This window comes from Hetaerina americana, unplaced genomic scaffold (assembly GCF_022747635.1).
Source record: "Hetaerina americana unplaced genomic scaffold, ioHetAmer1.1.p SCAF_1, whole genome shotgun sequence".
Taxonomy (NCBI): Eukaryota; Metazoa; Arthropoda; class Insecta; order Odonata; family Calopterygidae; genus Hetaerina; species Hetaerina americana.
In genome coordinates, this window is record NW_027286069.1 from 11,870,779 (window position 1) to 11,898,747 (window position 27,969).

At 36.6% G+C, this 27,969-nt stretch overlaps 1 protein-coding gene across 1 annotated transcript; it reads left to right on the forward strand.

Annotated features, from left to right (window-relative positions):
* Positions 1 to 21: 21 nt before the first annotated feature.
* Positions 22 to 26,105, forward strand: LOC139688300 (Golgi matrix protein 130 kD). Its single transcript, XM_071585794.1, has 14 exons — positions 22 to 131; positions 272 to 550; positions 698 to 988; positions 1,939 to 2,134; positions 5,106 to 5,271; positions 5,341 to 5,482; positions 9,561 to 9,782; positions 14,851 to 15,042; positions 15,162 to 15,422; positions 16,638 to 16,744; positions 17,550 to 17,722; positions 18,413 to 18,667; positions 22,958 to 23,140; positions 24,205 to 26,105. The coding sequence occupies exons 1-14, from the start codon at positions 84 to 86 to the stop codon at positions 24,417 to 24,419; spliced, it is 2,730 nt and encodes a 909-aa protein (XP_071441895.1). The 5' UTR covers positions 22 to 83; the 3' UTR covers positions 24,420 to 26,105.
* The last annotated feature ends 1,864 nt before the right edge of the window (positions 26,106 to 27,969 follow it).

Here is a 27,969-nt window from a genome sequence, read left to right on the forward strand (position 1 = left end):
AGTGAACACCGTTGTTCGTATCGACATATGAGCATCTGCATTGATCGGTGGGTTCCAAAAATTTAACAATTATTTCGTACAATATGGCAGAAAAAACAAATGCGGAAAAACTAGCTGCAGGAAGAAGGAAAGTAAGTTGATTTGGAAAAGATCTGTTAAATCTTAGTGTGATTAGGTTGTTAATTTAGGGTCTTCGTCAATCTTAAATGGTTAACGTAATTTGTGTTGTCTTTCTTTTGATGAGATTTAAAGGATTAAATGTACTTTACAGCTAAAAGAATTCCAGCAGAAGTGCAAAGAAAGATCCCCTGTTCAAAATAAAAAGTGCCGCGAGGTAGATGGAAAAGATGAACTGGAAGAACGCTCAACTGCAATCTCTAGTAGTTGTCTTGATGACAAAGTGACTTCGAGCGATCATTTTCACGGGAAACAGAACTTTGGAGCATCGGATCCTGTTATAGGGCTAAATGGAAACAAAGACATACTTATTCTAATTGAAAACAAACCTGACCATATAATTAAGGGTGAATTCCAGCCAATACTAGATAATGTAAGTAATGCTCTATAATATACCATCAGTCGTACGTTTGTTAAAAAAACTATTAATTCTGTTGTGGTAACTGCTGGAAAATATTGACGCTGTTGCACGGCAGGTTTTTCTACGTGTGCCTATGACAGTCATTATGCTTGTCAACAGGAAAACAATGAAAGTGGAAGTTCCGAAGGATTAAACAGAAATGACTCTCATCCTCCTTCATCCTCTCCAGAGAAGTCGAGTACAGAAGCTCTTCGACAGCTTTCCATGCAGATGGATGGTCTCGTAGCAGATTCTTTACTCTTAGATGCAGATACTGGCACTACCCAACTTCCACGTAGTCATAGAGCTGAAATGGATGTGGAGTTATTAAATAGAAACCAGGAGCTTGCTGGCCTACTGGAAGAAGAAAAAAGACAGGCTGATTCTTTAAAAGTACAGATTAAAGAATGTGTAAGTTTAAGGTCCATACCACGTTGGAGAAACTTAATTGCGATTTCAGTCTTTATTTTCCCTTTTGTAAAATTGGCAGTCTTAGAGTGAGTGACACGTCATTAGTTTGGATTGCACTTTGGCCAAAATGTAAACAAAAGCCTGTAGAACATCTTTACGATCTGTAACTTAAGTGAGTTAAAATGTTCTATGTTATTAAAATTGAGAAAGAACTGCGTAAAAGTCTGGTATTGATATTAATTTATGTTTAGATAGTGTCGGAAATATATATTTGTTTCGTCCTGAAGAAGATCCAATTATTCATAAGCTCTAATAGGACTGCAAAATTGATGGTATTAAAAAGTACATGGATAACACAAACAAAGCGAAATAATTTCTGTGCATTTAGTTTAAATGTTGAGGGCTGTATTTTGGCAGATAAATGAATTGACGTTTGCTGCAAAAACTTGCAAGAGTAACTTTGCTTGCGTCGAAAATTTAAAAAAAGTGGACATATATAAGCAGAGAAATTATGATGTCAGGATTCAATTCATGCTTTTGAGGCTTACTGCTTGCATTCCCAACAAATGCCATTTAGGCCAATTGAGCGTATTAAATATTGTGTTGTGGAAAAAAAACGTGAGAGGAGGGGCCGAAAGAATGACAAGCTCTATGTGAATACTCATGTGAAAATTAGTGTGGAAATAAGTATCATGAGCCTTCAGGGCCCGGTGTAAGTACTGGAAGGTTAAATACTCTTTATTATTTCTTGTGTATGCACCCTCTTAATTTTTTGTGAAGGTTTAGCATTTAGTCTGAGTCTTTTATGGTGCGCCTTCTTTGACTTTCAAACCTAGACTATATAATTCCTTGATTAATTAAGTGTGTGTGTATATATATTTATAATTTTCATATCATTATTTCTAGCATATGCTTTACTGTGCATTGTCCACCCTTTTACATCTCTATAGAAATCGAGAATCTCTCAACTGGAATCTGAGAAGGAATCTTGGGTGTCTGAAGGTAACGTGAAACTAGACAGAGAAATGCGGCCGCTTCGTGAACAGTTGCAGTTGCATGTGCAAACAGTTGGTGTTCTTGTTGGGGAGAAAACTGAACTTTCTGCTGCACTGTCAAGATCCCAAGTTGTTGCTCGCCAAAAAACTGGTAGCCTATCATTTCATTTATTTTGCAAATTTAATCTTAACAAGAGAGGTTTATTTTGATTCAAAATGGGATGTCAGTTTATCACCTTTTCCATCTCTGGCCTGTCCTGCCAATCATTTTTTCTCAAAGCCTGTACATATTAATAGCTCCTTATGAGTAAAATCACGTTTATTTGTTTATTAATGTCCTGTGTCCATGCCAGAGGAAAGATGTTCAATTGAGTAATTTTATTCCGCAGAGGTGAACTGATATACATTTTCCTTGAAATTCTTACAATGGCTTGGTCAGTGAAAAGGGGAATCAAGATATGCTCAGTGGCAGGTGTGGCATTCCCATGAAGGCCATTCTTGATAGTTTGTTCTGAAGGCCTCTTTCAATTAATTGTGCTCACGCATATGTTCTTGCTATGGGGATGGATTGACCAGAATATGTTCTTTCCTCATGTTACATACATTTCACATTTGATATTTTAAAGGATGAATTTCGTGCCGCTAACATGGTTGTTTACAAATATTCTCTCTAATATACTCTTTGACAAGGCTTTTTAATGATCCTGAAGAACCATTCCCTTCTGAGTAATTGGTGTGCTAAACACTTCAAGTTGATTATCTTGCAGGGTGCTATGCAAAGGTTATTTCGGGACTGCCTTTGAAGTATGCTAAATCTTTTTCGGTTCACAATGATTTCTCTAAACTGACTGTTTTTCAATCCTGCATCCTTAAAAGTATCATATAATGCACAGCTAAGAGCAGTCCCGGGCCGGGAAGTATAGGACTTCACTTGCTTTTTTGTGGAGAAGTCAAAATATTTCTGCTCAGTAATTTGAAATTCTCATCTGGTCCTGTGATTTGTAAAAATCATTGCCCAAAGTGTAGAATCTTAAATAATTCACATATTCCAATAGTTCTTGTGTAAATAATGGAGGCATCATGTTTTTCCCTATTTATCAGAAAATCTCCATTACCCTGAAAGCATAATTCTTCTTTTTGTTTAGTTGATAAGCCAAAGTTTAATATTGGATCTCATTGGATTGGATTCCCCTGCTACAATTACTACAGCTGAATGAAATCCACCGTCTTGGACCTTGGCTGAAGGAAAATGTATTTTATTTCATTCAGAGGTTTGCAAGCCACTGATTCCATGGTATCTGCATGCTTGTTGGGTTTTTACCATGCTTGTTGGCTTGATTAGATGACAGTTTCATAGCATTCCGACTTGTGTATTGAGGCCGAAGGCAGTCAACTTTGACCGAATCAAATAAAAATCACCTAAAAGTTTTCTCAAATTTTCATAAGCTGCATATCTTTTTTTCGAAACCTCTCTATCGTTTAAAATTTGGAATTTAGCGGAGCACTTTTTGTCATTTACAGCCTCTATTTTCAGGTTTAGAAGTTATTATAAAACTTAAAACTGAGTTAAAAATAGTTATAAAATAAATTTAAAAAATTTATTGTAAAGAGGAACATTACTTTTTTTGAGATAAATAAAGATTAATTTTCTGACATGACAAAATGTGGCTCTTCCAAGATAATCTTGGAAGAGCCACATTTTTTCAGTGATAAAGGGAAAATATTTTTCTAAGTTTTTGTTTAAACAATATAGAAGATTAAATATTAACTCTTGATTCAGTATTTGTTTTTGCTCTATGAAATGTTTTTTTTAATATTACAAAGTACAATACCTTTTTGTCATTGTTAATACTGCACCAGCCTCCTTTGTTGAAATTAATGCAGGAAGGAGGTATCTATCAGAGAACATGTTCTCAGCTAAATGTTGAATTCAGCAATATAAGAACTTAATTCATAATTTTTCATTGTAAAAATCTCGAAGTCCAAGTAAGATGCAGTTTGGTGTAATGCTGCTCTCATGATTTTTGCCACTTCGCTCAAAAGTCACTCCCAAAGATCATGTCTCCTTAAAAATATGCACTTATAATAATTTGCTAATGCATTGTGTTTTGTCATTCCTTGTTTTGAAACAATGCCCAATAAATTCCTGCAGTGTTTTTCCAGTTTACACAATGGACATGCAAGAAATGGCAGCCTTCGCTTATATATTATAATAAATGCCTCAAAAAATTTTTAATTTATTAAAAACAGATAGCTATATTTTGAAATCAGTTGCAAAGTCACACATCACATTGTTACTGCATCCTCAAAACATTCAAAATCATGCAAGCATTTTATTTAAAAGCCTCTTTAAAGTTATTAAGGTGAAATGTCAATGATATGTATTTGTATGTAACGATTGAAGTTGAAGTAATATCTACTAAGATGTATGATATTTTGAAGTCATATCTTGGAATGCTAATTTTTTCCTCCGGCATTAATTACTAATTCTGTTTCAGACATTAATTTGTAGTTCTGAGCTGCACATCTCTATACTTATTGTGTGAAAACAGTAATGCAGTTATCTAAGTTACTCTTTCCAATTCTGAGTCATTTGTTTCAAAATTGATATTAACAAGCATGGTACAGCATTGCTCTCTTAACATTGAGATTTTTTTGGTCATTTTCCAGCCCAAGGTGCATGGCTAAGATAATATAAACAATCGGAATTAGAGATTCTATGACATTTTGATCCAATCTTGAATCCATGGATTCGATAGGGTTCGACTTAATCCTTAAATCTTGCCCCCTATCCCCTTTATTAGTCTTTTCATTATTAATTGTAATTAAGTGATAACTTTTAAATAAATACAATTTCAGTTTTAAATGCGAAGTCCACAAACATGTAAAATGTAATATGCTGGTTGTAGGTGTAAATTGTGTATGTTTGGTACAATGAATCATATTTCTGCTGTTCATATTAAATCTTCATTTGAATCAAACCTCTTCTCAATTACCAATCAGTTTCTTCGTAGCAGTATCTGAATTTTGTCTAATGTGGTTACACATCAATTGTGTTACTGCATGATTGCTATTCTGTTAATCTGATCAAAACTTGATTATTTCATTTTATCATTCTACAGAGCTTGTTGAAGAATTGCAAACAAAATTAAGAGACTCTCAGGTTCGTCTCACTGAGTTGGCGAGGGAGTTATCTACAGCAAATGAAGAGCGTGGAATGCTGAAACAGCAAGTTCAAAAACATGAAGATGAGGCTAGGAAATGTGCAGCAAAATTGAGTGAGATTAGGTATGCAAATTAAGTTTGTATGCTACTTTTATGGACTCCAGTATATTGATAGTTTTACTTTGTTATCAGTTTGCAGCTAGAAGAGAAAGACCAAGAAGTTTCTGAGGTTCGTCAGAAATTAAACGTCCGTTCCAATGAAGCTGTTTCTTTACAAAAGGAACTTGAGGATGTGAAGTCCAAATTGTTGCTTTCCCGTCTTAGACTCCGTCAGGTATGCAATAACATAGATTCAGGTGATTTGTATTTAAGGGGGAGTGACAAGAGTGAGAGTATAAATACATTTTAGGGGTTTCAATCTCCAAAACTTTGCAAAACCTCATGATAAATATGAGATGAGAAATACCTAGTAGCATTCCCAGAATTTTATTTTCAATGGCTGGTTTCAACAAATAGTTGACATCATCAGCTTTGTTTCAACAAATAGTTGACTCGGTAGCTTAAGTGGCTAAAGCACTCGACCGGATATTGAATGATCTGGGTTCGAATCCCAGTCAAGGTGAATGATTTTTACACTCTGAAATTGTTGCATGTTTGATTTATGTCTAATTTATGTCTAATTGTTTATGTCTAATTTATGTTTGAATTTGTTATTAGACAGTGTAGTGTGTATAAGTTGATTGACTATTGCATGGAAGGCACAGCTTCTGTGAATTGTGATGGAGGATGTTAAAATGTATACCTTAATCGGTTAATGAGGTTTTCTGGATATCATGAAGTCATGTAAGTTTCTAAAAGTTGCTGTGTACATATGCACATCATTCTGTAAACATGTACCTTAAGATGATGTCCGCTTTTCATTGAAACCAGCTGTGTGAAGTAAAATTCTGTGAAATCTACTATTTATTTCTCTCATAGAAATATATGCTTGCATCTTTAAGCTTGTCGTAATGTATAGAAATAAGAATTATTAAGTAAAGGAATTTGGTGATACTCATTGTGGTGTGTGAATATTGAGGTGAAACGAATAGTCTGTAGGAAGTGACATATGTTTATTTTCCTTTCGCTCTTTCTGTTAATATTATAATTGGTTGTCTACCAGTTAAGGTAGATTTTTATGTACCCAATTTTCCAAATTGTACGGTGACAATTCCCTTGTCTCTCTTAACAACATAGACAACCAGAAATCCACCCTTACAATAAACCCAACTTCAATTTTGCATGCTTCCATCCTCCCTTCATGAAGTCCCCAATCCCTATTCTATTCTTGCCCCGTCCTCGTTCATTATCTCTGATGTAAATACATTCTAAACGGTATGACTATTCATGCATTAAAACTATTTCTAGAATAAAAATTAGTTCACATTTTCAAAATATAAGAGTTCTATGATTGTTTGTGCTGTTGGTTTCTTTGGAATTGATTTCAAGTTTATTTTGCCACTATTCAGTATTTGGTTAAGATCTCTTCTGCTTTATACATGCATTTAAATTTTCCAATGAACCTCAAACATTAATGCTGCACGAAAAGTGAAGAGTCAGGCGTGATGTTGTGGAATCGAGACATTATGAAAACTTCGTTGCAATTTTCCACAGTTAAAACTTTATTGCCGACCATGGTTTCGATACACTGTATCATCATCAGGTGAGGAAAAGTACAAGGAGAAGGGATATATATGCCAAGCTACAAGAAGGGGTGGCAGGGGAGGAAAGAGCGGGGGGAAGGGGGGGTTTGTCATGAAGAGAAAGGCAGGAAAAACCAATGGAACCCCCGAAGTGCGGGCAGCTCACTCTTCGTGGGGAGGAGGAGGGGGGGAAGGTGTGGTCATAAAGGGCACTAAGGGAAGTTAATGGACAAAAGTGGGGAGGGGCAAGAGAGGAACTGAATGTCATTAAGTAGCTCAATCTTCTGGTTTCTCCGTTGGATAATCTCTAAACTCTCGAGAGCGTCCAATTTCTTGCTCTTATGGAATTTGTGCAACGGCTTAAATTCAAAATCCGGGGAATGGTTCTTCTCCAAGAGGTGGGTCGCAAAGATGGATGTGGTGTTGCCTAACGTATAACATTTCCAATGTTCCTTGATCCGTGTGGCGAAATTTCGTCCAGTCTGTCCCACATAAGTCGCATTACATTGGCACTTTAATTCATAAACACCACACTGTTTTTCAATATCAAATTTATCTTTGTTTAAGCAGAGTGCTTTGGATATGGAAAAAGGGGTGTAGAATGAAGCACAGAATTTATCCTTGGGTAGAATGTTGGCAATTCTATAGGACAAAGAGTTTGAGAAGGGGATTTTACACCATTTACGCGAGGGGTTATTGGAGTGTGGCAGGAGGGTTGTGTGGAGCTCGACGGCACTTTTTCTCAGTTTTTTCCTTAATAGGGAATCAATGAGGTCGCCGTTGTAGCCATTCCTCTCTGCAATGAACTTGATGGTGGTGAGTTCTCGGTCAAAGGAAGTTTTAGGCATTGGAATGCTGATTAATCTGTGAAGCATGCAGTGGAAGCTTGCCAGCTTATGGGAAATGGGATGGCAAGAATCAGAAGGAATCACTAGGTCCGTATACGTGGGTTTCCTATAGATGGAAAAGACATATTGGCTCTCTTTGATTTCAATCCCGAGGTCCAAGAAATTTATTGAATGGTTCACTCCCATTTCCATTGTGAAATTAATAGAATTATGCCTGTTGTTTAAGAACTGCACAAATTGGCCCAACTGCCTTTCACTACCAGACCAACAACATAGTATGTCGTCCACATACCTATACCAATAGATGATGTTCTTAATAAGTTTTTCGTTGGAATCAAACAGCTTTTCTTCAAAAAAGTCCATAAAGACTTCGGCTAACAGGGGAGAGAGAGGGGAGCCCATGGCAAGACCGTTTTTTTGCTTATAGTATGTGCCATTGAAAAGGAAGTAATTTTGTTCCACACATATGTTGAGAAGCATAGAAATTTCTTGGATGAGGAGTTGGTTGGCTCCGGCCTTGCACAGTATGTTCTTGGCGTATTCTAAGGCTTCCTGGGTCGGGATAGAAGTAAATAAGCTGCATACGTCGAAGGACACTAATTTGGAGTTCGGAGGTAACGTTATAGTTTTAAGGCGTTCCGTCAAGTCCACAGAATTTTTGATAGCATACTTGGGGCTGAAATTTGCGACTTATGTGGGACAGACTGGACGAAATTTCGCCACACGGATCAAGGAACATTGGAAATGTTATACGTTAGGCAACACCACATCCATCTTTGCGACCCACCTCTTGGAGAAGAACCATTCCCCGGATTTTGAATTTAAGCCGTTGCACAAATTCCATAAGAGCAAGAAATTGGACGCTCTCGAGAGTTTAGAGATTATCCAACGGAGAAACCAGAAGATTGAGCTACTTAATGACATTCAGTTCCTCTCTTGCCCCTCCCCACTTTTGTCCATTAACTTCCCTTAGTGCCCTTTATGACCACACCTTCCCCCCCTCCTCCTCCCCACGAAGAGTGAGCTGCCCGCACTTCGGGGGTTCCATTGGTTTTTCCTGCCTTTCTCTTCATGACAAACCCCCCCTTCCCCCCGCTCTTTCCTCCCCTGCCACCCCTTCTTGTAGCTTGGCATATATATCCCTTCTCCTTGTACTTTTCCTCACCTGATGATGATACAGTGTATCGAAACCATGGTCGGCAATAAAGTTTTAACTGTGGAAAATTGCAACGAAGTTTTCATTATTAATGCTGCATTTTAAACCAAAGATAAGGACCCTTGATTCATCCTGTTCAGCGAGCAGGAGGATGTTTGGAATCATTATAATTGAATCCAATGATCTTTGTATCATTTCATTCTAAGGATGTAGTTTGTCTATCATGGAAACCTTAGTTTAATTATTGGTGCTCAATTTGGCCCCTGGGTGAGAGCCACTACTGTCCTCTAACTCCCTACTGAGTCATCTCAGCTGTTCGTTCTCCCATGTTCTTGAGTTTAAAGACAAAGGAGTAGTGATTATGTGCACTCATCATCAAGTAAAACTTATTATAAAGGGCCTCATGCAAAATGTATGAATGTGCCAAAGGTCAGTTTTTAAGGTCACCTGAAACTCTGGTGGTTTTAAACTTTCATGTTTTCCTTATTTTGCAATAATTATTTATTCATCTAAATGTGAAATACTTAAACTATAATATGGTAGCTATTTTTAGACTTCTGGTGTTTATGTTGTGGTGTGGTTCAACTTAATTTGTCACAGCTGTATCTTGGTGCAAATGTCAGCTGTGTTAAAGCTCTGAATATTTATTCGCATGGCTTATCAAGTAAAACATGTTGTTATAATTATTTCAATGTGAGTTTTAAGTTAAGACTTGATTTTCCATAGCTCACTGGCTCCTCTGAAGGGGCAGAAGATGAATATTTGGAGAGCAGTGGAAAGGATGAGGCCGATGAATCTTGGCATCACCATCGTGTGCACCTTGAGCGTCAGAATGAGGATTTGAAAAAGGCTGCACAGGATGCAATTGAAGAGAGGGAAGAAGCAAGTCGACGTTTCCAGACTTATATACATACCCTTAATGGTCAAATGGAAGTGCTTGCAAAAAAGGTACTATTAATCTATTAACCAATGTTGAAGTGTTTTCTCACTATTACTTTCCCTTTCTACACTAACTTTTCATTGGTCCATTTTCCACATATATCAAATTGGTTGTTTGTTAGAATGTGTGTGCATTTTTTTAGGACAGACATAAGTGCATTGTAATCTATATAAAGGTGAGGTAACTATTTTAGTTCTTCAAAAGGTAGTTGACTGATTTTGTAGATTGCTCTGACTTTTGTAGACGGTGGGTTAGTTAGGAAATTTTGCGTAAAATGTAAATAGGAATGATACGTCCATTCTGCCTTATCCTGTTAACAGAGGTTCATTAAGGTAAAAGGATGTTTTTACACTGTCACTTTAGTTGTTAGTTGTCAAAGTGCAGATTAGATCATAACGGTGCACATCTATCAATCCCAGAAAAGAAATTTTGATTTCTTACTATTATAAAGATTACTTTCCTTTGGAAATTATGGAAGACTAAAAGGCTTTATCACTCATTCATGAACAGTAAACCAATCTTCACTGTATGGAGCTGGAAGTTATCCAGTTTTAGCACAATCTGAATTATCTAGGACTCTGATATGCACACATATCATAAGATGATTGACTATCCACTGGTTGAATTTCCCTACGTACTCCGCCAAAATCACAGTCACTTCAAAGTGTTATTGCCCAGTGTGGTCCAAACTTGCATAAAATATTTATTGTGAAACAGTATGTTATATAAAATTATATTTGCCTGAGTGACAAATTTTAGTATTTTGAGGATATATAATGTGGACTTATATTCCTGGCCCTTTGCTGTGGCATCACTCACCTTTTCAGGGGAGATGAACAGAGAAACTCTCACCTCTCTGTCTGCAAGGGAAAATTTGCTGAGGGGGAAGGGGAAAAGGAATTAGGAGCACTGCTTGTGGTATTCAATAGGATAAGCATTGATTATCACTCTGTGGGGGCTAGTATGTGAAACCATTCACAGACACTGCCGTATAGTTGAATTTTTTCTGTTTGTTACATTTCTGGAGCAGCAACAGAACAGTTCTCAGAATGGAGAGTGCAAGTGGGTGGAAAAATTAAATAAAGTAAATGCTATTTAACTTCATGAATTGCTTGTCCATGAATATTTACACATTGAACATCAGTGCATTTGGTGCTACTGTCATAACATCCAACATTTTTATGTTTTCTATTTAATTAGGTGAGTAACTCTTCAAAAAAATACATTGTTGTCCAATGAATTAATTATTGTGGTGATATGGAATCAGTAGATATTATAAGTATTGGATAGCTGATTTCCTGTATTACCTAGTATTTAAGGAATCAATGGAGATAGAAACCACACTGGCCAAAGAGTTAGCATGCAATTAGAGTCTCATGAGGTGGGGAATGAAAAAGAAGGAAAAGAGTTGTCAGTGACTATTAAGCCCATTCAGGGTAGGTACCAAATATAAGTAGAATGAGTTTTTCCTGCTGACTTTGCCGGCTGCAACGGGGCAATTTGTGGCAGGAAAGGTGGTTTGAGATACTGGGAAAGCGATGCAACCTGCATCAGTTGTCCGTGGGCCATTACAGTGTGTGGGTTGCTGCTTGACTGGACCCCTGTCCGTGGGTTGCATCACAAATTCACGATGCCATATTCCATGGAGCAATGCTATGTGATGTGTTAAGCTCAGCTTCGGACACTATGACCATGATTAAGGATGCTTACAAGGATGAAGCAATGCCCCAAAATTTGCTTTTCTGCTGGCGCAAGATGTTCTGGGAGGGTAGAGAGGAAGCTGACGATGAGGAACTCCCTGGACGTTCATCAACAACTTACTGCAATGAAAATGTTTAAAAAGTGAGGCATGCTCAATTTGAATGGTTGCCTGATTGTCAGAATGTTAGCAGAAGAGTGAAATATTCCAAAAACCATAGTGTATCGCATTCCTACAGAAGATCCATATGAAGGTGTGTGCCAAGATGGCCCCCAAGGTGCTCTCAGAAGATCTTGCCCCAGCCACCCTACAGCACCAATGCCTTGGCATCCTGCCAGACTACTTTTTGTTCCCAGGAATGAAAAGGAGCTTGGAAGGCAACCATTTTGGAATGCTGGGTGATGTCCAAGAGGCCATGCCAAGGTGCCTGAACGAGGCACATTGATGCCTTCCACGGAGCATGGCAGAGGTGCGTCAATACACAAAGGTGCTATTTGGAAGAATTGAGTTATTTGTCCTTAGATCAGCAATATATTTTTTCCTGTGTATTCTTATTTTTGGAACAGACCCTCTATTCTAGGGATATTCTATCCGAATCAGCAAATTGGAAGCCAAACTTGTGGGGTCTCATCTTTGGATAGAGGATAAGCTGTAGGTGCAAATGCGTGGAAAGCGATAAATTCTTCTGTGAGGTTGAAGAAGATTTTATCTCTGACATTTACTATTGAAATGAGAGAGAGACAGTTATGGAGGCTTTAGATTAAGAGTTGATAAAGATCATCATTAGTCATTCAATCCTTAGATTGGTTGACTGCAGCCCTCCATCCTACCCTATCTGGTGCTAATTGGCGTACTTCCTGGTATTTTTTGCAGTGTACATTCTTCTTTATTTGGCCTTGGCCTTAATTTTGGGACTTTTCCCTTTATTTTTCCTTTTACGAGGGTAATCCCAGAAGTACCCAACCCAACAAAGAAAAAACAAAAATTTTGGGAAAAATGTATTAATAGCACCTGCTATCCTCCGGCTGTCTCCCGAGTACATAACTCCAGTAGTCTGCTCCCGTCCACTTTATCTTGCTAACTCCTAGAATGTGTATACCCAGCCTCTCTATTTCTATCTTTGTGTTCTACCTCTAATCCTATTCTGAACTTACATTCCATGTCCCTATCCAGCATGTCTTTCCTAACCAATGTACCCTTCCTAGTAGTCCCCACCCAGAAATCCGATTGGGGAACTATTTTGCCTGGAAGGATGCCACGATGACATAAATAGGTGGAGTGCAGTGCTGCATCTCCTCAGGAGACTAATGTGGTGGTTTCCCATTGCCTTCTACTTGGCAGTGCTTCGGCCGATTCTGTGAACTGCACTTTTGCCCAAAGCTGTGGCTGTTGATGCCATACCGATCTCCTTGATATGCACCATCAATGCCTTCTACTGTGAGCTGCTTCCTCTCATTAGTGGTGTCATTTTGTGGTACATGTAAAAGTTGTTAAGCCCTTGTTAATATTTTCTGACAAACTAGCCAGAAAAATATTCTCCGTGCAATGGTTTGAACCTGCGACCCTCGGTATGAGAGTCGAGCATGCTACCACTGGTCCACCCCAATCCCTCTTGATGAAGATATTTCCCCATAATTGGTACTCCTACTCAATGAAGCAAGGCATAATTTGTGTACTTATTGTTTGGATATAAATGCCTGTACTCAGGATGACTAAAAATAGTTTGTACATTAAGTGTATAAGGAGTTAATATCTGTAGGGATTTAGACTAGACTGCATATTTGAATGACTGTAATATACCAAGTTTATTGTGACTTGTAGATTTTTATCTACCACTGAGAACAATTTAAATTATGTGAAACCAGAGCGACTAACTTCTTCCAAATGCATATTTTATTCTTTCAGTGACTGACAGATCACCTGTCCCTATTAATAATTGAATGTCAGTGTGGATTGCAAGTAATGTCCAGGTTGAAGAAGGATAATGTGGGGAGAAAATTTAAGTAAGCATGGATAAAAAATTAGTTTTTTACAGCAATACCAGAATCCTCCCCATTCTGACATTTTGATAAAATTTCACTTTTGCTGCAGTAGCGTACCCAAGTGGTGAATGACTCACATCTAGCTGATGAGTGATGTCACAGTGAGGGGAGTGAGCCAAGTTAACAATTTTTGACTACTTGTAAGTCAAAATGCATTGAACCTCATCTTTTGCCTCGCCATCATTGCCTCTTATGGGTGACAAAACCTGGGTTTCCACCTCACACCTGAGACCAGATAGATCATACTTGAGAGAACAGCAATCACGTGAGTGATGGAATTCCTCTTCAACCTAGCCACCAAAGTTCAGATAAACATGCCAGCCTTGAAATGAAATTATTCACTTTTTAATTCCACACACTTTGTTTCAAAACGTTCCTCTTGTTGCAATGTTGAACAACATCATCAGGTGGTCCTCATAGAAGGTAACTTAATATACTATACACCTTCTGTGAGCGGGGGAGGGGAGAAGAGGTTACAATGTAGGTGGGAGGAAAAGAGAATTACATCTTTCGGTGTCAATTGTTGACTTGTAAGAATGGTAGGTCTAGGAGTGGGAGGGATACAAAATTTCGTTAGCAAGTTCATCCCTGCAGCTGATGCATTTCAAAATTTCCAACTTCTCCAAATCATTAAGTCTTTGACCTTCATTTAATAGCAGCGCAACGCCATCAAATTTTGTGTGAAACTGGGCAAAACCAGGAAAGAGTGATCATGATATCCTCAAGGCAGCTTATGGTGAAGTTGTTTTGGGAGGGGTATATGTTGAAGATGCCTAATGTTCAAGATGCACTTTGACCTCAAAAAGTGATGAAAATCTTGCAAGAATGATGGCTTTTTTTGACAGGGATTTCAGAGTAAATGTTCATATGGTCTCTGATAAACTTGGTACCCCTAAAAGTTATGTGCATCGACTTGTGACCAACAACATGGGCATGAGAGAGGTGTATGTGAAGTTTGTGCCGCAAGTGCTCTTAGAGGAACAAAAGGAAACTCACATGCGGATCTGCCAAGACCTTTTCAACCATGTGAGTGAGGAGCTAATTTCTTTTACACAATACCCCATTAGACTTCTTCCTCTTCCCCCACCTCAGATTTGTGCGGAAAGGACGTCACCATGGTTCAGTGGGAAGTTCCCTTGGCAGTGGTGTGTGGATGCATAAGGTTGCTACTTTGAAGACTTTTGATTGAATGTATCAATTCTGACAATAATTTTTTTTTCTCAGTCCTACTACATTTGGAATAGACCTTGTGGAGTGATCTTTGTACAAATAAATGTATTGTTATTATAATTATGATAACCCCATCTTATTTCAGTTACTTTTGTTGCTCCTTAGGTTGAAGCGCTGACATCTGAAAACAAAATCCTATGTGAAAGAGAGCAATCCCTTGTGAGCCATCTGTCTGAGCTAGAAAAACAATTACAGAAATGCACAAACAAGTCCAATTCTAAGGAGGAGGAAGATGCAAATCACAGGTTATCATTAGAAAAGAAATGTATAACTTTGCAGGAGCAGCTTGATGACAAGGTTAGATATATTTTCAATTCATGAATAAATGGTTTTTTTCATTTGTTGTTGCTATTTCTATGTTTGAATGCACTAGTGAATGATTGGCCAAAACTTATTCAAATATTTTATTTACATAGATTTCAGAATTAGAGGTACTTGAAAATAAACTTAAATCCATGGATTGTAAAGTACAGCAGCCACAGGAAGATGTAGAGAAGGGAAACAGTAATATTCAAAAGGAAACAGCAGAAGAGGATGAACCAAGACAAGAGGGATTACAAATGCAAATGCTGTTAGCTGCAATGGAGAGTGACAAAGTGGCAGCATCCCGTGCTGTTGATCAGAATCTGAAATTGAAAGCACAGTTAGCTGAACTTCAAGATGCTTTTGTGAAACTGGTAATTAATGAATTGCTTTATCTCTAATAGCATGCTGTTTTCTTTTGGCCCCTTTGCTTACCATACATTGATAGGATTGGTGTTGACTTCTTCATAAATAAATGAAAGGACTAACTTTGTAGTTCCACATGAAAACGATTTATTCACACGACCCGGGTTTCGAAGTAAAACTTCATCATCAGGTGAGCTCTCTACATTTGCTGCCCTTTTTATATATACAGCCAGGGCGGGGGTGGGGTGGAGATAATCAGGAAGGTTTGGGAGGGGTAAAGTCAGGATTGGTTTGCGTGCCGGAGGGGAGGGCAGTTTGGCGTCCCCTCCGCGATGTTGGTGGAATGTGGAGCGGGAGGGAGAAGTCTACATTGTAGAGCTCTCGTGAGTCAGCGGATTAGAGAGGGTTAGATGAAGGGGAGGGGGCGGTGTCATCGGCCACCGTGAGGATTGGGACTTTAAGGAGGGGAGAGTGGGAGGCATACAGAAATTCGTTAACAATATTTTCATTTAAACAAACACTATTTAAAATTTCTAAATGTTCTAAGGCGTCTAATCTATAGCCTTTGCTTTCAACATGTAAAATTTCGAAATTAAAATCACTTTTATGGTTATTATCAATCAAATGCTTTGCGAATTGAGAGTTCATCTTTTTATTTCTTGCACATGCTTGATGCTCCTTCACTCGTTCTTGGAATTTCCTCCCTGTCTGTCCGATGTATATTGTCCCGCAATCGCACTTTAGCTTATATACTCCACTCTTTTCCTTATATGGGACACTGTCCTTTGTGTGGGAGAGCAGGCCCCTGAGGCTTGATTTGTTATAATGGGCTATCTTAATTCTACATTTTGGAAGTTTCTGACATACTTTTTGTGAAAAATCGTCTAAATAAAGGATTCTGCGCCACTTGGCTGCGGGGTCCTGTGGCGGTTCAGTACTGTAAATATCTTTCAATGCCATTTTATTAAGTTTTTTGCGGTATAGTTTCTCTACTAGCTCCTCATCATAGCCGTTGTTTCTTGCAATCAATTTAATCGTGTTAAGTTCTTTTTTGACGTTGTTTTGCGACATTGGGACGTTCACCAACCGGTGTATCATTGAATGTGTACCATATTCCCTTGCATCTTCAATGTTAACTTGCCATCAGTGCCTTTTGAATACTCAGTGTAGCTATTATGTAAAAAACTTAATTCATTCCATTTTCCTTTATTTTTTATGTGCAGAGTAATGACAAGTTGGTATTAACTGAGAAACTAAATAATTCAGAATATTTGAGTAAGGATCAGGCAGAGAAATTATCAAAGTTGGAGCAGCAACTTCATCAGCTGAGGTCAGTAATGTATGATAATTGCTTAGCTCTTAGTACATTGGTAGTAGAGATTGGGAAATTTAAGAATTAGTTCAAGTGCTGAAAGAGGCAACATATTTGATGGTCAGACAATTGTTGGTTATTTGTGTTCTTACTAAAACAAGAATACTTACAAATGAAGAAAAAACTTCTAAAACTCAGACTTTGCTCATGAAGAAATGAATTTTAATTTTTTCCTGCAATCAGGGCCATTGAAAGCATGGAATTTTGTGTAATATTGGTATATATTTCAAAAATATTCAGATGAACTATTTTGATAGATCTCTTATATGGTTAACTACTATTCATTGGTACTAGTTGTGGTTTCACTGCTGCAGTAAATTTTGTGACAATTTATCCAAAATTCTGAACATACATGTGTTGGCATAAAAAATATGGCAATAGCCTTTTGCAATCTGTCTCATGCCTAAAATAATATGTAGGTAATTGCAATGGTATGCAGTCGAAGTAATCTTTAATTTCATATAATATAAAAAACCATGGCAGTGATTATTGAGTTTCAAAATAGCACTGTAGTCATTCAGTCCCTCTAGTATTGGTCAATAAAGTATAATTCAAATCACGGCAAATAAATTGAAGATAGTGCGATTAAAAATTTTCCTCTGTCTTTGTATGCCTAAAGTTGTTCAAAACTTCAATCTAGTACTACCAGATATCACATTTAAGCCTAAACTTTGGCAGGTACTTATAAAATTTGGCTTGCTCTGCAAGTTGAGCCCATCTATATAATGACACACCATTTTTTTATTTTTATTTTCATATGAAGAACAAAGCAAGATACAGAGACTGACCAAAAGTGCATTATAGAAGAGCTTAAAATTAAGGTTAATTCAATGGAGCAGGATCAGAGTTGTCTGGCAAAAGGACTCGGTGAGCAAGAGGAAAAACAAAAGTGTGTTGAAATAACTTCTGTGCACCTGGATCATTCTAAGGAACAAGGTAACAGAATTTAATGGAGATAAAGTCTAAATGAATTTTGCAAGTATGTAGGGAAAGAAGTTAACCTTAAAGATGGAATTTGTAGTATGGATGCCCTTGTCCTGCATATGGCGTAATGATTTGAATTCCCATAGGTTTTCAATGCAATAGAATGAGGTCAGTAGATTATCAACAATCCGTTCCATATTCCTGACTCACCAATATCTGCGTTTTATTATGGTCTGGCAGGATGCTCTTTGCTCTTTATTATTTATTACACAATGGAGGGAATGAATAGGCTTTCTAGTTTGGCACAATTAAAATTAAAATTTGCACAATGGACCAAAAGGGACCTGGGACTGGGACTTAAAGTTCCTAGGGCTCGAGACAGAGACCCTCCTCCCCACCAGCAATCTAGGAAAATGAAGTCACATGTTTGGGTGGCAATATAGTTTCTTTATTAAGGTATGGTTAGCAAAAATGCAATGTTATTTACCCATACAAGCTTTACAACGTTCTGATTTTTCATAGAATGATATCTTTGTCAAATATTTCAAAATAAATATGTTTGTGGGCCAAAAGTGTTTGCAAACATTAAGTGGTGACCAAATGCAATAATGCATGAAATTGGGTGGAGTTGATGATAATATAACTGGATAATGATGATTTCAAAGGTCATTGAAATGTTTTTTTACTTGCATTTAACCATAGATTTGCATCTGTCAAGTCAAGAGTCAGAAGATCTGAACAAAGGAAGTAGTCAATCCCTGACTGAAACAGAAGCTGTCCAAAAGCTAGAAGGAAATCCAAACAAAGGAGGTGGTCAATCTCTGACTGAATCAGAAGCTGTCCAAAAGCTCCAGGAACGCTTCCGCTGTACAATGGAAGAATTGGCTACCCTTACTGAAGAAAAGCAAAGGCTTGAACATCTAGTATTACAGTTGCAAGGTGAAACTGAAACAATAGGTAAGTATACTTAAAAAGGAATTGAAAAATGCTTATTCCAATTGGTGTGTGATCAATACCCTTTTTAAAAATTGTTATTTATCAGGCAATGATCTGAAAAACAAAGAGTAGTTAGTTATAATAGTTAGGCTGTTTTAAAGTGTGTAATCTAGTACCTAACCTTGTTTGTTAGTTCAACTAATGAGGTCACCAAACCCAGTTACCCAAGAACCAATGTTTTATTGGTTTATTATACAGGGTACGGCAGTTAAATCTGGACAAATGAAACTTTTGTTTAAAAGTAAATGTTTTAAAAAAACAAATGAAAATGAAAATCCTTGTACATACAAGCAGTGGTATCTGTCAAGAGTAACATTACTTTATGTAACCCCCTGTAGCTGCAATGGCTGCCTCCAATCTTGTCCTGAATTGATTGCTTGCACGCTTTAAAACAGCACTGTCCGTATTCGTGAATGCTACTATGATAGTGGTGCGTAGAGGTGCAACATTAGGGTGCCTCGTCTTATTGGTAATTCTTTTGACTACGTTGCGAATAGATTAGTTGAGGGGATTCAAATCCGGGCTCTTCGGGGGCCAGAACGCCTTTGACCAGAACATGTCAATGTCATCTGAGAGCCAGATTTGGACTAAATGACTCATATGAGCTGGTGCACCATCCTGTTGAAAGACATATTGTCTCCCCGAGGCCACAGTTACCATGACGGTTTCACGACATTCTTCAAAATTTGCAAAAATATGTAAAATTCCTCTGAAATCAGTGCCTGAGCGTTTCCTCAGATGAGGTTTCCTTGTCGGGTTAGCAAAACTTTCCCCAGACTTATCCGAAGCACTACACTTATTCACAATATGGTAAACAGTTGATCTGGGATACCCAAAGAATCCAACTATTTTACTTGGCGTACGCCTAGCGTGAACACTTTCGGTAATAGTGGCTCTTCGATTGTACTCTGCATGTCTACATAACATCTTGGCCATTTTGAAGTTATGACTGCTTACTAGATGCCGATAGCTTTCAAGAACGCCAATCCTGACCTCCAGTGGAACTACTATATGGTGGGAAATTCAAATTGAAATTTGTCAGGAGATAACCACCGCACCCTGTAGTGCCCATAGTGCTACAACTACCAAATAAAAAGTGTATGAAGTTCTCTGTTCTGTTGAGTTTTTGAGAAAAAGTGAATGCTACATGTCCTATTGTGCATAAAAACCCCTGCAGGGCATTTCATAATGTTAACACCAAGGAATAAATCAGCTGTTGTAGTAGTGTGTGCTGTGTATATGCACAGTGGAACCTCAAATAATGTGCATAATTTCTCACAGAATCTTACTTGTGAAGCAAAAAAATATTTCTAATATAAATTAGTGTAAAACATAATAATGTATCCCATGTCAAAAATTAGATTTATGTACGAAATAAATTCAAAGAAAATAATATGTACATTGTTTAGGTTTATGAGTTATCTTCATCTTTTCTTCTATCAATGAGTGTAATGATCAAATGTGGGATACGAATTTAATTTGCAGAAAAAACAAGAATTTAAACGATTAGTTCATTAATGATTCATTCCTAATTCTTTTTTACTAGAAAGCTGTTTAGAGACTTTTTTTTGCTGGCACTTCATAATTTTGTGAACATTCTACACAACATTATTATCAAATAAATTTGTATTAACTCGGCCACTGCCGTATTCGGGTAATGCTTCTTAATGTACGATGCAAGTTTCTCATGCTTTATCATGAACTCCGCATCACATTTAGCCCACTCTTCTAGATTTGACACTTCTTGAAGGCTCTTGTAAACAAGCATGGGTTTACTTATCAAATTCCCACTTGTATTGTCACAAAATAGCTGAGTGAGATGGCCTTTCATTACTCTCTTGCCAGGAAATGTCAAATGTATATAGGTTTGCGTTGGCATCTTACACCAGAGGAGACCCATCTCGTCACAATTAAAAACCTGTTGTGGCAGGTAACCCTCAGAGTTTACGATCTTCTTGAAGTCACTGATGAAGTTCTCTGCTGCCTTTGAGTCAGAGCTTGCTGCTTCACCATGCCTTAAAACACTGTGGATACTGGTTCTGCTCTTAAACTTCTCAAACTGCCAATGGCTTCCCTTAAATACTTCTTCGTCAGCCATCGATGATACTGGCATCTTCTTAATGAGGTCATCGAAAATCAATTTAACCTTTTCACTAATGATGTTCTCAATAATAGTGTTACCTTGCAAATGCTTTTTGTATATCCATTTGAGAATTAACCTTTCAACATTGTGGAATATTATTATTCTTGTCAATCCCTTTAAACATCTATTTTGTGAATATAGTCCCAAGTTCTTAAGGATAATGCAAATTTTTGATGTCAACCAGCTTTATGATCATGCTAGGTCAGTCACCCTCACATCTTATTCTTGCTTTTCATAATTTTTATTCTCTTATTGCTGTCTTCTTGTGGCTTTTTCTTCAGGGCCTTTTTAAAAACTATGCTCAAAAGATAATTAACTTTACACAAAAAACACAAATAATGTGTCTGAACGCACAATTGGAAAAATATGTGATCACAAGCGACTCTAAGATACTAATTGAACATTTTTTTAAATCATTCATCGGAGTCATTTTTTTTTAAATATTAGTAGTAGTAGAAGTAGTAGTTATAGGGGAGTCGACCAACATCTTAGGTCATTTGTGGCATTTAGGGTGGATGGGAAAGTAAAAAAGGTGGAGAGAAACCTGGAGTTGTTATTAGCCTACTCTAAATGAAAGGCACCAAGGGGTCTGCAGTTTCACGTCCCATCCGATGGACGGTGCACTCACTTAAAGTCCTCTCCACAAAGCAGCTCAAATAGGGATCGGGACACCTCTGAATAAGATCTGTTACCTCCAGGATGGGGACCTGGGTCCTCAGGGTGGGAAGCCAGTACGCTAGCCTCCTCACCAACCCTGTTCCCCTTTTTTTCAAAATATTTTTGCATGTTATACAAGGTGCTTTTTCAGTAAGTTTCCACTGTATAGCTAAAGATAACACTTTTAAACTGCTATCATTTCCAAAAGGTCTCATTTAAAGCCATATAATGTGAGAAAAGGCTGCAAAACATTCACCAATAAGATGTCATATTAATGTACGTGGAAGATGCCCATTCATGTACAGTGCAGTGGAACTTTGATCTTCTTGTTTCTAAGGTACTGGGGGGAAAATATGTTGTATGTGGGTTGGTTAAACAATTTCTCAAAAGGTAATAATAAATGACAAAATAGGGGTGTATTTTTTAATTTACGATAATGATGCCAGGAGGTTAGTAAAGCAGTGAAATAAAAATGAATGGTTTCACTTTGGAAAATTCTTAATTTTTGTTTCCGAAGAAGTCTTCAGATGAGATTTGATTTTTAGAGATTTTATATTTTATTTACAGCAAATGATTTTCTAGTTGACAAATGTTGTATTTATGAAATTTACCATTAGATGTATGTAAAAACATGACTTTGTTGCCTCAAAATCCCTGTGGGCTTATGTAATTGTAAGACTACTTTTCTGTCTTATATTCATTCATCCACTCTACATTCATCCCTCTTGTCAAAAAAAAAATCATCAATGTTGTCAATGCTACCGGAATACTCTTGCCAATACCATCATATGGTTCAAAGTCAATCCCAGACCAGTTGAATTGATCCCAGCTAACACTGAAATTGTTTGTTGCCCACTTCTATGGCATTGCTAAGAGGTGATCAAGCAGTGAGATCACCACATTAAAATTTTATAAAAGAATTCTTCATTGCCATTGCTTCACATTGCCTAATTTTGATGCATGGGTTGAAAGATCACTGCCTTCATACCATTTTTGTTCATAAGTTTGTCCATATTCATATGTAAACTGCTTTTCTGACCAGTTGTCTGTGGGAATATACTTGAAGGAAATTTACTGTATCTAGTTGCTGTGATACATTGGTAGAGTTAGAATAATTAAACAGTATCTCCATATTCTTAAAAAACGATGCATTAAGTGGGTGAGCAGCACAGCTATAACATTTGATGGCACTGCAATCCCATAGAGGCATTTTAATTTTGTGAGACCGCTATAAAAATATTAGTGATAATCCATGCTTTCTTATTTGCATGGTATTTTACTGGAAATGATTTTGTGTTCTTAAAATGCCTTGGTTTTTATTACCTTTCCTATCACTAGACTTTTTTACTTTTTTGATTGAATAAAGAAATAATATTTCAGTAATGTGATGAACTGTGATGTATATTTTAATCGTATGGATTTATTAAATAATGCTCGGTAATTTAAAACAGGAGAATATGTGGCCCTATACCAAACTCAGCGAGGTCTTCTTCGGCAAAGAGCTCGTGAGAAGGATGAACAACTGGTAAAAATTTCCAAAGATCGTGAGGAACTCCGCTCTAAGCTTACAAAATTGGAGAGTTTAGTTCGTAAACTTGTGAATGAAGATGAGTTGAAGGATAACTCGAGTGAAGGTGAGTGCAGTGGTGAGACAAGACTTGTTCTTGCTTTAAGTGGAGATTTGTTTGTGATTGTTGTTTGACTAGAAAGGCACAGGTTCAGTGAAAAAATAATAGAGATTTGAAGGTCCCATGTACAAAGACCCTTTCTTAAGCATTTTTCCAAATTGCTTGAAAGTTCTGCGTGCGGAAGAAGGGCTCCATTTTATTAGCTATTATTTATTCCAACAAAAGTGCTATAGTTATGACAGTGATCCATTGATGAAAGATGTACATCTCTTGGCAATTATTTTTTAACATTAGAAAACACAAATGATCCCACAGCAGTAATGAACCCACAGGTTTGTTTGACCAAAGCAAACTAACAAATGATTGTCAACAATTAAAGTAAGTGAAGTGATTATCTGCTTGATGTTATTAATCTCTTCCACCAAGTCAATTGTTGTTCAGGTCTCAAATGTGAACCCAGGTAATAATTTGTGATAGTTCATTTTGGACAATCTATTAGATCACTCAATAACTCTTGATATTGTCCAAGTACTAATGAATGCATGATGAATCATGGAAATTTGCATTTTTTAGCAATGGAAAGTTCAATATTTTTCCATTTATAGCTATTTTTATGAGGGCGGAATTGGCAGTGGTGTGGACTGGCTCTGGTCTGACACCCAGAATCAAACCTGGACTCTCTGGTCAGTAGTCCAGCACTCTGCCCACTGAAATATTACAGCCCCCTGAGCTCTTTGTCCACTAAGCATTTTATTTGCATTAGAATTTAACTGGAGTGTTTTTTAATGGAAGAATCAATCTTATCTCACTTGTAAAGTTGGGTTATTTGGGTGGTGAAGGGACGTATGCAGGATCGCTGAGGAACATTAATATTGTTCTTGCCATCTCTTTGAGCATTGGCGTGAGAGGAAAATCATTTAAAACCACAATTTGAACAAATGAGTATAAACATTCAGTTATTTAACCAGGAAATGATACTCATGAATATATTATATAAAATATATTGATCAATCTATATTACTTCATTCGAACTTTTTGGGCTGTCCCTAACATTATTTCTCACATTACAGTCACTGAGGTTGCCATGGAAGTTAAAGAAAAAGTAGTCGAACCAAGTTTGTCAGAGATTTTATCACCAGATGCAAATATCTTGAAGGGTAAAACTGCAGCACAAATAATGGAACTTCTGACAGAAATTGGTTCTAACAGTAGTCTCACAGAAACATCTATACCTTCTACCTTTCACCCTTGCCCTTGGTGCTCTGGACAACTTCTTACTGTTTAAATCATATCTGCCAAATGGAACCTCACCAAAGGTTTGATGGATGACTTTTTGTATAAAATTTGGAAGTATTAAATAAGGCTCTGCCCATTTTATATCTGTAAAAAGAGATGTTTATTATGGAACAGCTTTATCTTGAATTGCTTATTTATGGACAACAAATGCAATTTGTATTTGTACATGCTGTATAGAAATATATATATATTTGTAAATCATTTTGTTTGACTTTTTGTAAATTCTTGTGTAAACAATATTGAGTGTTTTATCAGTTATGCGATAAGTTTTGGCTGTGCCTTTTTTGTATAAAAATCATGGGTTTCTTCAATTCATCTAACTCTTGCAATCTGTACAATGTGATATTTCATTTCATAAAATGCAGTGTGATTGCATACCCTGAAAATGTATTGAGATGAATTTATATTACATTGGTTGTAAGATTTTTGGTGCATATTTCATGTTGATGCACTAGAAGACATTAAGATTTGCATGTAATATTACAAGAATTGTGTGCCAAGTCCAATTGGCCTTTATTTAAATCAGCATGATATTTTTTCACTTCAGAGCTACCTCTCTCAAAAGGTGGTGCAGTTGATACAGAGGCATCAATGGGCCACTACTTTACTTTTGAGTGAAGATTGTAGCACAAATACGTGTCCAGATGCTATCCAAACATCCACCATCTGAACTAGTCTATTTTGTTTTATGTCAGTGTATATATGGGCTGTCCATTGTATAATGGTTGTGGATGCTTTATTCATGTGTCGTATGGGAAAAAAATGTAACGTTATACTATATTGTTAGCTTAATTTTAAAATATATGGGGTTAAAGTTAACTAGTTTAAAGTTAAACAAGTTAAATTAATTTCAATGGAGTATTGCTTCAGTGGTAGCAATTGCAAGTTGAAGCATATTCAGTTCACCCTCACCTGCCTCTGATGTTGAAAAACGGTCTGAAAAAGTTGATTCATATTTTGGAACAGGAACAAGTAAACTAGAGTGAAGTCTGGACTGAAGGAAGAATGGAAACGTCATCTAATGTTGATTTTCACTGTGTGTTTTGCAGAAGTGACTGGGCACAAACACGTCTCATTTGCATATTCTGTTAACAAGAGGTGAGTGGCACCGAATGAAATTTTTCTTATTTCTGACAACGATCTTCTCTCACAACTGATTACTTATCAAGGAAAAAATATAGCTTAGAATTAATTTTTTGCGTTATGTGATGTGAATAAAACATTAAATATCATTATTCGCTGACGGCCCTTGTATACAATATTATGAAATGGAATAATTGATGATGCATTATTGCTTTAATGTCGCTGATACATGAAACTACTCATCTTAACTCCAACTCAGTTATGGTTAATTGTGATCTCTTGCATCTACGTAGTATATTAGGACCCTGATATCCATAGACTCCCTATTCATAGCGTAAGGTATTTGAAGACTGCCACTGCCTACCATCATAGCTGCGTCTTATTCACCTTGTTATGTTTGTTATTACATGTTGTATTGATGTTACTGCATCATAATCATTTCTACCTCATACATATATGAATAGTCAAAAGTATTCATCAGTTTAAGTGCATCATTGATGTGTATGTAAATGAAAAATGATAACTTTTACGTGCATCCTGTAGGTCTTAGAATGCATTAACCATGAATATGGGGGGACTTATGTATATCTATTTCTAGTGTCCATAATAAACAATTGCCATTCCCACTAGTTTTAAAAGAATCCATTTATTATATCCATACAGCTTTTTGTTGAATCCTGTGAACTAATGGAATTTCTCATTGATAATCTTCGGGAGAATCTCCAATTCGATGACTTTTCCAAATTTCTTTTTCTAACACTTAAAAATGTGACAGACAAAAGTTCCAAAAAATTATTTCCTTAGGTCCTTATTTTATAGAGCTCATATGGATTCAAATGACTTTTCTATGACCAACTATTCCTTACTACAGTCTTAAATACGCAACAGACAGAGTCATACAAAATAGTTTTTTTTAAGTGGGCTTTTTTTGTTGTTACTGTGGTTGGAATGCAACTCACTACTGTATTATCAGTAAAATTCTGTTAAATACACTCTGCACTACAATAAACAACATGAAGATTTAATTTGATAGCAGTATGGCTCAAATCCTAACTATATTAAATTCACACTAAAGATGGACCAACTCCTTTTCCTGTTTCTGCCCATAGTTTGCCACGTTTTAGGATCGGCCATGACAAATTTATCTGGGCTGCTGAGTGGCTTCTTATAATATAGTACTATTTTCATGAAAAACTTCCATTCAAGGCTCTTTTCATGATTTTTTTGTGTACTTCCCTTCTGGAAGAATGAGTGACTATAAACCATAGCTCTGCTTATTAAAATGTGTAGCATGGAACTTAATGCTATAGGTAGGCTTGTTGTTTGCTGTCAGGAAATTTGATTGATTCATTTCCTAAAAGAATCAAAATACTTGCAAGTATCTCATTAACGTTCTTTCTTCATCATTGATTTATTTATCAGTAGGATGTTGTTTATAGTATTGATTCCCGTGACTTTTAGGAAATTTTCGTTTAGAAAAAGAACCTTTCAAGAATATCTCAGCATAATATTTTCAATAAAATTTGTATTTATCTATTTAAACAATTTGCTAAGATTCATGTTTCATATGTTGGAATTGGAAAACAACAAAGGATCAGCTAGTATCATTCTCCTTTGTTTGGAGAGTTTTTTCTCCAGAGATTACTCCTAACTGGAAAATGTTGTAAAATATTAGTCAGAAAAATATATTTACCCTGTGAAAAATTGAATGTGTTGATAACTCACTCAAAGAGTTCAGGGATAATAATCTAAATTTTAACTAAACTGAATGAAATTTAATGAATTCTATTAATTTATTTATATGTTGCAAGATAGGGGTTTGAATTGGCTATAAATTCATCTGTTGGACTTATTGAGATGATACACATGCAATTAAACTTTGGATGGGCTGTTTGAGGTAGTACTGATATTATGAAGTTTGTTCTTCAACCCATTCATCATCAACCATAGAAGTGGATTAAATTGGCTAAAAATTCAACCCTCATCTGATATCTTCATTTTCATATTTAAATGACTAGTTTTATGTATTGAATCTTCATTCTCCATCCTTTCCCTTAATCTTCATCAAGCTCTAGTGCCTTCAAATGCGGCATATGGGAGTAGCATCCTTTTATGTCATTCCAATCAATAGTTGTTTGAGCTTATCTCTTCTGCCGCAGCACATTCAATTTCTTTCTTCCTCCAATTTTTATTTTCCAGAGCTTTCATTGGAGTAGTTTATGTATCCAAGGATACCCACACTACTTTGCTGTTTTGATCTGAGGGAATTTTATAATTTTAAGAATCCAAACCCCCTGGAACAGTATTTTATCGGTTAGGAACTCTTTAAGAACCTTAAATATATTTGCAATGATATTTTAATTTATCTGCACATTTTATCTCATTTTTATTCGGATGATCATTGTTAAATACCATTTTAATTCTCATTCATCTTCGTATAGAAGAATTAGCGCATT

Bases quoted from the DNA above. Each gene is read 5' to 3' on its own strand.
- LOC139688300 (XM_071585794.1), top strand. From the start codon at position 84: ATGGCAGAAAAAACAAATGCGGAAAAACTAGCTGCAGGAAGAAGGAAA. The intron at 5,272-5,340 runs GTATGCAAATTA...CTTTGTTATCAG, and splicing joins GCAAAATTGAGTGAGATTAG to TTTGCAGCTAGAAGAGAAAG. The intron at 17,723-18,412 runs GTAACAGAATTT...ATTTAACCATAG, and splicing joins GGATCATTCTAAGGAACAAG to ATTTGCATCTGTCAAGTCAA.